The 10,171-nt window shown below is 35.7% G+C and overlaps 1 protein-coding gene across 1 annotated transcript; it reads left to right on the forward strand.

The window, feature by feature from the left end:
- Positions 1–9,223: 9,223 nt before the first annotated feature.
- On the forward strand, positions 9,224–10,171 carry LOC110288922 (olfactory receptor 5B12-like). The gene has a single exon (XM_021155159.1). The coding sequence runs from the start codon at positions 9,224–9,226 to the stop codon at positions 10,169–10,171; it is 948 nt and encodes a 315-aa protein (XP_021010818.1).

Genomic DNA, 10,171 nt, shown 5'->3' on the forward strand with positions numbered 1-10,171 from the left:
CATTGAATCTGTAGATTGCTTTTGGCAAGATAGCCATTTTTACAATGTTGATCCTGCCAATCCATGAGCATGGGAGATCTTTTCATCTTCTGAGATCTTCTTTAATTTCTTTCTTCAGAGTCTTGAAGTTCTAATCATACAGATCTTTCACTTCCTTAGAGTCACGCAAAGGTATTTTCTATTATTTGTGACTATTGAGAAGGGTTTTGTTTCCCTAATTTCTTCTCAGCCTGTTTATGCTTTGTGTAGAGAAAGGCCATTGACTTGTCTGAGTTAATTTTATATCCAGCTACTTCACTGAAGCTGTTTATCAGGTTTAGGAGTTCTCTGGTTGAATTTTTAGGGTCACTTATATATACTATCATATCGTCTGCAAAAAGTGATATTTTGTCTTCTTCTTTTCCAATTTATATCCCCTTGATCTCCTTTTGTTGTCGAGTTGCTCTGGCTAGGACTTCAAGTACTTTGATGTTGGCTACTGGTTTGCTTTATATTGCATTTATTATGTTTAGGTATGGGCCTTGAATTCCTGAAATTTACAAGACTTCTATCATGAAGTGGTGTTGGATTTTGTCAATTGCTTTCTCAGTATCTAAGGGGATGATTATGTGGTTTTTATCTTTCAGTTTGCTTATATAGTGGGTTACATTGATCGATTTATGTATATTACACCATCCCTGCATCCCTGGGATGAAGCTTACTTGGTAATGATGGATGATCATGTTGATGTGTTCATGGATTTGGTTTGCGAGGATTTTATTGAGTATTTTTGCATCGATGTTCATAAGGGAAATTGGTCTGAAGTTCTCTCTTTTAGTTGGATCTTTGTGTGGTTTAGAAAAAAGAGTAATTGTGTCTTCATAGTGTGAATTGGGTAGAGTACTTTTCTATTTTGTTGAATACTTTGAGGATAATTGGGATTAGGTATTCTTTAACGGTCTACTATAAATGTGCACTAAACCCATCTAATCCTGGGCTTTTTGTTGTTGTTGTTGTTGGGAGAATATTAATAACTGCTTCTATTTCTTTAGAAGATATGGGAATATTTAGATCATTATTCTGTTCCTGATTTAACTTTGGTACTTGGCATCTGTTTAGGAAATTGTCCATTTCATCCAGGTTTTCCAGTTTTGATGAGTATAGCCTGATGATATTTTGAATTTCCTCAGTTTCTGTTGTTATGACTCCCATTTCATTTCTGATTTTGTTAATTAGGATACTGTCCCTGTGCCCTCTAGTTTGTCTGTTTAAGGGTTCATTTATCTTGTTGATTTTCTCAAAGAACCAGATCCTGCTTTGGTTGGTCCTTTGACTGGTTCTTTTTGTTTCTACTAGGTTGATTTCTGCCCTGAGTTTGAATACTTTCTTAAGTCTACTTCTCTTGGGTGAATTGGCTTCATTTTTTTCTAGTGCTTTTGGGTGTGCTCTCAAGCTGCCAGTGTATGCTCTGTCTAGTTTCTTTTTGTTGGTACTCAGAGCTATATGTTTTCCTCTTAGAACAGTTTTCATTGTGTCCCATTAGTTTGGGTATGTTTTGGCTTCATTTTCATTAAACTCTAAAAAGTCTTTAATCTCTTTCTTTGTTTCTTCCTTAAACAAGGTATGATTGAGTAGAGTTTTATTCAGCTTCAACGTGAATGCTGTCTTTCAATTATTTATGTTGTTATTGAGGATCAGCCTTAGTTCATGGTGATCTGATAGGATGCATGGGAAAATTTCAATACTTTTGTATCTGTTGAGGCCTGTTTTTCCCTTATTATATGGTCAGATTTAGAGGAGTTACCATTAGGTGCTGAGAAGAAGGTATATCCTTTTGTTTTAGGATAAAATGTTCTGTAGATATCTGTTAAATTCATTTGGTTCATACCTTCTGTTAGTTTCAATGTGTTTCTGTTTCATTTCTGTTTCCATAATGTGTCCAATGATTAGTGTGGGTTGTTGAAGTCTCCCACTATTATTGTGTGAGGTGCAATGTGTGCTTTGAGCTTTACTAAAGTTTCCTTAACAAATGTGGTTGCCCTTGCATTTGGAATATAGATATTCAGAATTGAGAGTTCATCTTGGCAGATTTTACCTTTGATGAGTATGTTGTGCTCCTCCTTGTCTTTTTTGATAACTGCATTGGAAATCGATTTTATTCGATATTAGAATGGCTACTTCAGCTTTTTTATTCTGACCATTTGCTTCGAAATTGTTTTCCAACCCTTTACTCTAAGGTAGTGTCTTTCTTTGTCCCTGAGTTGGGTTTCCTGTATGCAGCACTATGTTGGATCTTGTTTACATAGCCAGTCTATTAGTCTATGTCATTTTATTGAGGAATTGAATCCATGGATATGAAGAAGAACTAGGGAAAGCAACTTTTGCATCCTGTTATTTTTGTTGTTAGAGTTTGGGTTCTGTTCTTTCAGCTGTCTTCTTTTAAGTTCATTGAAGGATTATTTTCTTTCTTTTTCTAGGGCGTAATATCCATCCCTGTGTTGGAATTTTCAATGTATCCTTTGAATGGCTAGATTCATGGAAAGATATTGTGTGAATTTGGTTTTTTCATGGAATACCTTGGTTTCTCCATCTATGGTAATTGAGAGTTTTGCTGGGTATAATAGCCTGGGCTGGCATTTGTGTTCTCTTCGGGCCTATATAAGCTTTGTTCAGGATGATCTGGCTTTCATAATTTCTGGTGAGAAGTCTCATGTAATTCAAATAGGTTTACCTTCATATGTTACTTGACCTTTTTTCCTTTACTGCTTTCAATATTCTGTCTTTATTTTGTGCCTTTTTTGTTCTGATTACAATGTGTTGGGATTAATTTCTTCCCTGGTCCAGTCTATATGTAATTCTGTAGACCTCTTGTATTTCATGTGAATTTCTTTCTTTAGGTTAGGGAAAATTTCTTCTATAATATTGTTGAAGGTATTAATGGGTCTTTAAGTTGAAAATCTGCATTTTGATCCATACCTATTATCCTTAGGTTTGGTCTTCTCATTGTGTCCTGGATTTCCTGGATGTTTGGAATTAGGATCTTTTTGCATTTTGCATTGATTGTTGTGTGCATGTTTTCTATAAAATCTTTGGCACTGGAAGTTCCCTCTTCCATTTCTTGTATTCTGTTGCGGATGCTCGCATCAATGGTTCCTGAATTCTTTCCTAGGATTTCTATCTCCAGAGTTGTCTCCCTTTGGGTTTTCTTCATTGTTTCTAATCCATTTTTAGATCTTGGATGGTTTTGTTCAATTCCATTACCAGTTTGGTTGTGTCTTCCTGTAATTCTTAAAGGGTTTGTGTGTGTGTGTGTGTGTGTGTGTGTGTTTCCTCTCAATGACTTCTACTAGTTTAGCAGTGTTTTCCTGTAGTTCTTTAAGGGCTTCCACCTATTTTACAGTGTTCTCTTGCATTTCTTTAAGTGAGTTATTAATGCCCATCTTAAAATCCTCTACTACCAGGGATATCTAGGTCTTGTTGTGGTGGGCTACTGGGTTCTGATTATAACCAGTGGTCTTTGTTTCTGTTAATAATATTTTTATGCTTGTCTTTCACCATCTGTTAATCTCTGTTGTTAGATGATCTAGCTGTCTCTGGCTGGAGCATGTTCCTCCTGTGATTCTGTTAGCCTCTGTCAGCACTCCTGGTAGTCCAACTCTCCCCTGAGTAACAGTGGTCAGAGCACTCTCTGCAGACAAACTCTCCTCTTGCAGAGAAGGTGTCCAGAACTCTGGAGCTCTGATCCACTTCCTGAGTCCTGGGAAGATGCCAGGACTGGCCCTGTCCAGGACGATTCCCAGCCTCTGGTCAGGCGGGGTTCCTTTGTCCTAGTTCCTGCTGGCAAAAGACACTCCAGGATTCTTTGGAACTGATGTTGCTTTCCACTCTCCAGTGATCCCGAGGCTCTGGCTGTGCTAGGTGCCCTGTGGAGTAAAGAGTCCTTTGGGGACCTTTGACTCTTCTGCTGGGTTCCTGTGCAAGACAGCACACAGCTGGCCCGGACCAGAATGAATCCTGATGACTTTTATAAAGCTAATCCCACATATCAATGATGTTTTCAATTACAAATACTTAATATAATGCATTTTCATTTTTCAAATTATGCTTCATTTATTTAGCATGCATGTGTGAGTATCTCTCTCTCTCTCTCTCTCTCTCTCTCTCTCTCTCTCTCTCTCTGTCTATCTGTCTCTCTCTCTCTGTCTCTTTGTGTGTGTGTTAGTATGTTTTTGTGCATAAGCAGTGTTTTCTCCAACCACTGTAGAATCTAACACCCTGGAACTATAAACCTAAACAAACTCTTTTCTCTATAAGTTGTTTTAGTCATGATGTTTTATCAAACAACAGAAAAGTGACTAATAACACTCATTTGGTAAAAGAAAGATAAGGATTTATGGTAATGGGAGGAAAGGTATGAATGAGGTAGGAGGTAGGAGGCTAGGCCTAAGATGTAATCTTCTTTTACTGTGGAAAAAAGGCAGGGAACTTTGCTGGTAAAGGTCAATGAGTCTCAGATACAAAACATGTTTTTCAAAGGTATCTTGTCAAAGAGGTTAAGTAAATTCTACTTACTTATTATATCAAAGGGTATGTTTACAGAGACACATCAATTAAACTCTCAAGGACAGTAACTATAATTTGCCTACATAGCATTCATATGATACATCTTAGTGTTCTTCATACACTACATAGCATTGATATGATACATCTTAATGTTCTTCATACCCTACTCTTCTGAATAATATACCTTTCAAATTCACCGTGTAACAGGGTTTACTGAAACAAAAATTCTTTTTGCCCTTGGTTTAAGATAATTTTGGGATAGGAGAGAGAGAGAGAGAGAGAGAGAGAGAGAGAGAGAGAGAGAGAGAGAGAGAGAGAGAGAGAGAGAGAGAGNAGAGAGAGAGAGAGAGAGGCCTTGGAAGAACACAAACACACACACACACACACACACACACACACACACACACTGTAATGCTACTGTTCTTTGAGAAGCTTTTACTTCTCATATCAGTCTTCTTAACTCACTATTCTTAGAGTACTTTTTTTCTCTCTTTAAGAAATCTGACTTTAAATAATTTTCTCTTCTTGAAGCTAATTTCCTATTAATGTTACATATCCAAGTTTTACTTAGGTATGCATCTCTGAAAATAAACTTCCCAACAGATTTCAGTGTGTTAAGGAACTGTGATTCTAAGGCTACTGAAAGTTTCACTGTTGAACTTGAGATCTGATAAACAATTAGTTCTCTTAATTTTTCAAGGAAATAAATGATATGTGTAGTTTAGCTACATAATATATTATTGCATTAGTTTAATAATGGAAATTATACTGTATAATGTTCTCAAAACCCAAAATGATAGATATATAAGGTAATAAATATACAAACTATACCTAAAAATGATTATTCATTGTATGTATTTACATTATATTGCCAAATTATACACTGTACCTTTTTCTATAAAAATTATATTTTAACATTAATATTAATAATAAAAAACCAAAGCAGACTGTGGTTTTAAAAACAAAAGTGGATATTTTTTTAACCAAAAAAAGTTGAAAAAAATTATGCTTTGGAAATACAAAGGCCCTTCTGTGAAAGATATCTTGAAAGACAGGGAGAATATGATCAAATATTTTTAAATTTAAAGTTTTAAGCAATAACCATATAAAAGTAATAATAATAATGATAATAAATGAAAAATTGTGCTGTCATATATTATGAGATTTCAATTAAGTTTGATTTTATTTTTCTGCCTAACTTCTCTGTAGCCCAGCTGGCTCTATAATTTCAGGCTCTATTCCCTGAAATTCTCTTTCCCAACATACTCATAAACCCTCCCAGACAACATGTTAACAGGCTTCTGAAGTGTTAGTTTGGATGGTTGGTGTAGGATCATGAATCTCTAGAAACAACAACTCCCATGGCATTGCTCCCAATGAGATATTTGAAAATCTTGTCACTTCTAAATTTAAATTATAAAGCACAAGACTAGATTATGTTCCACAGCAGAGTTCCACAGATGTAAAAGAAGAGTCTCTAAATCAGAAAATGTTTCCTTGGATATAGGTGCTGTTGATGTGAAAGTTTTACAGGTCCATACCACATATTTGCAGCTTTTCCTCCACTATGTCACTTTCAAGGACAACAGTACTTCAGAAGCATGCATCCTAAAAAGTACTCTCATATGCTCTCTCTGAGGCTCAGGAAATATAGTGGAGGGAATCACAGAAAGAGTCTAACAGCTTGAGCCTAGAAACTGGAAAATGATTGGGTGAAGTAAAGTCACATGGACAGAAGGGATTGACATGGTATTCATGATTTGCTTACTTATCCTTGGCTGGAATATGGGGTTCCATATAACTTGGAGGAATTCAGATATGATGTAGGAGAATCCTGTAGGAGGAAGCATAGCCACACATAGCTAGGACACTGTGTGTGGGACTCAATCTAGGTCTGGAGATTTGTGGAGATATGTGAGTAGGTGTGTTAGGGAAAGCCACCTGGCCAGCCCTGGAGAAAAATGTAGGAATCTCAAGGTGCTTGGAGAGTCTTATGGAAGAATACAAGGAAGGATTGCAGTTTGTAAGGGAGAGGAATTTCATAGGAAGATTAATAAAATCAACGAACCTGGACACTTGGGGCTCTCAGAGTTTGAACCAATAACCAAAGAACATACAGGGCTGGAACTAGGCTTCTCTGCACATATGTAGCATATGTAGAGCTTGGACATCATGTGGGTCTTGAAGGGCAGGAACTTGAACTATCCCAACATCTGTTGCTTGTATTTAGGATGTGTTCTTCTAGCTGGGCTTTCTTGTCTGGCCTCTGTTGGAGAGGAAATGTCTAGACTTATGGAGACTTGAAAGGCCAGGGTGTGGGATACACAGGGGTCACCACCTGCTCAGAAGAGAAGGGGAGGAGGGATGGGGGAAGGATTGTAAGAAGTTGTGACAAAGAGGGGTCAGTATGCAGAATATGAACTAAATAATTAAAAGTAAAAAAAAAATAGAATGCATATATCCAAATAATATTTTATGTGATAAGAATAACATGAGTATCTTCTTTATAATACTTAAAATGAAATAATAAAAGTCCTAATTTTGAACTTTTGAGGAAAATTGATATCAGAATGTTTGTATGAGTTGCTAAGGTTCCTTAAAGAAAAAATATTAATGGGCTTTTAAGTTGTTTTTTGTTTGTTCTTTCTCAGTTCAACCTGAATGTAGACACCTTTTTGTGATAAATGGAGGCTTTTTAATATAAGTATATATTCTCCAATGTCTTCATAAGTACTGTTACACAATATGCAAACACTATCTTCTGCAATCTCTATCAAGGTTGATCTAAAAGCCAATATGAGCTCATTATGCTCTAGAGACACCTACTCATGTGTATTTCACCCCTGTGAGATACATGTATAGCTCCTGGTTATATTATTATATTGGCAATATTATAAGACAAAATTCCATTTCACAGCAGAGCTTGAGCTGTGGAGGGAGGAGAACAATATGCTTTCCTAGTTAGGTGTTTTAGGTCAGTGTTCTGGATAGGAAATATCACACAGCCTTGCTTTTTACTCCTATTTTTTTTGTTCTTAGGACAACTGTAAGTATTAAAAATATGTAAATATATATAGGCAGTATATAAAATACCAAGTTATTTTTGTTTTTATTCATAGGTGCAAACAAAAAAGAGTAAATTTAATATCTAAAAGGGTAAAGCAGCAGGTCCAGAGAGCCATGATTATTTATTTATTTATAATCTCACTCTTGACCCATTGCTCTACTTACAACCATGATGCATTAGAAAAGCCAGAATTCTACTCTAAAGTCTTTTTGATGTTGAAGTGATGGTTTCATTCTAGAGGGAGACCATGTTCTAATTTTCTAATATTTAAAATATTCTACAGGATCAGAAAACTTCATCTCACTTTTAATTTCAGAATTTTGTAGAACTTTCAACATCCATTTAATATATCATTTACTAGGTTCCTTTTTCTTGAGAGTATCAACTTTCAGACATAAGTATTATGAGCTGCTATTCAGAAGACACCAGGTAAAGATAAGCAAGAATTGGAAAGGTAATGGCTACGACTTACATGATTTTGAATAGTTATCATCCTACATACTTGCAAAAAATTACACATTCATTTTAATATAAGTACAGGTATATCCCATGAAGAGAAAGGATGTTTGCCTATTGGTTATTTAAATGAATAAGGTTATATTATCTGATGCCTTTAATATAAGAGGTTATTAATGAAGAAAAATAAGTATGCCTAAGATTTTCAAGTTGGAAGTAGGTCTCAATTCAGGAACCTCATAGAAATCATACTTGCATTTTTAGGTGTTACATGATCCACCATGGTAATGGTACAACAAGATGCACCTTGTAATATACTATATTTGAGGTTACACATTATGTAGAAAGAGCAAAGATAGCTGTCCATTAGTTTTTACCTTATTCTCCCTCTAACACAAATATAACAAACATGTGTGGCAGTTATACAAAAGAGCAAAATGTGCCCATTAGAAGTAATGAAAGCATTTAAAATAATTCTAATTTTGAAAAAAAATATGACCTTAGATTGTTAAATAAATGACAACTGATATATTTAAACTTTACAATGAACAGGTTTCATGCATCAGGAAGTTATCATTTAATTCAAATTTAAAAGGAAAAAATGAAATGAAAGAGCTTAGCAACTTAGATATAAAACTGAGTACTCAAGAAGCAGCAACTAAATTTACTTCATAGCCACAGCTAGTGTGATAAAGTTGATGGAAGTGTTAGAGATGGCAAACACAACAGATAGGGTTTGTTACTAACAAAAAGCAAAGAATAATTGTATGTACCTATATTGAACTTGTTTCAAAGATTTTGATGCCCATCTCTGGAAATACATTTGTAAGATTTTTGAAAACAAAATAGTTCTTTGTGTGTGAATGAAAAAACTATTTCCATTTACAAAAAAAAAAAAAAAAACAAAAACTGAAATAAGACCTATATTTACAATAGTGATGCATATTGGCAGCAATAAAGTAAGTTTCCATTTGACCCATTACCAGGTGACCCTTTAGTTCATTCCCACCCAGAATTCAGATGAGATCATTTCACTCAGTACAGGATGCTGACAAATGAATAAGAGAATGTAAACATACTTAAAATCACTTGCTGATGTCCAAATACAATAATTTTTTTTATTTCATCCTAGGAGCCTATTATAATTTCCATATAAAAATGATTCAGAATATTTCAGAACTGTCTGAATTTATTCTTGTTGGGTTAACAGATGTGCCATTCCTACAAACTCCTTTATTTATCATCTTTATTCTCATTTACTTGGCAACATTGTTTGGGAATCTTGGGATGATTTTGCTGATTCTGCTGGACTCCAGACTCCACACTCCCATGTACTTTTTCCTCAGTAACCTCTCTCTGGTGGACTGTGTTTATTCTTCAGCTGTCACCCCCAAGGTGATGGAAGGGTTTCTCACAGAAAATAAGATCATATCCTACAATGCATGTGCTGCTCAGATGTTCTTCTTTCTAGCCTTTGCTATTACTGAGAGTTTTATCCTGGCCTCAATGGCCTATGACCGTCATGCAGCAGTATGCAAACCCTTGCATTATTCCACTACTATGTCAGCTACGATATGTGTCCTGCTTCTGGCTGGATGTTACTTGAGTGGACTCTTACACTCTTCCATCCATGTTTCCTTCACATTCCATCTTTCCTTCTGTCGTTCTAATGTAGTCAATCACTTTTTCTGTGATATCCCCCCACTATTAGCTCTTTCTTGCTCCAGTATTCACACAAATGAAATTATACTCTTCATGTTGGCAGGATTCGATGTGGCTTTTTCACTACTGGTTATATTGACCTCTTACTTCCTAATTTCTGTTGCAATTCTGAGAATGCGCTCTGCTGAGAGCAGGAAGAAGGCTATTTCCACCTGTGCATCCCACCTTACCACTGTTTCCATCTTCTATGGCACAATTATCTTCATGTACTTACAGCCCAGCTCCAATCACTCCATGGACACTGACAAGATGGCATCTGTTTTCTACACCATGGTCATTCCCATGCTGAACCCTCTTGTATATAGCCTGAGAAATAAAGAAGTCAAGAATGCATTCAAGAAGGTTGCTGGAAAAGCAGTGCTTTCACTGGGATTAGTCAAATAA

The sequence above is a fragment of the Mus caroli genome, unplaced genomic scaffold (genome assembly GCF_900094665.2).
Source record: "Mus caroli unplaced genomic scaffold, CAROLI_EIJ_v1.1 scaffold_6343_1, whole genome shotgun sequence".
NCBI lineage: Eukaryota > Metazoa > Chordata > Mammalia > Rodentia > Muridae > Mus > Mus caroli.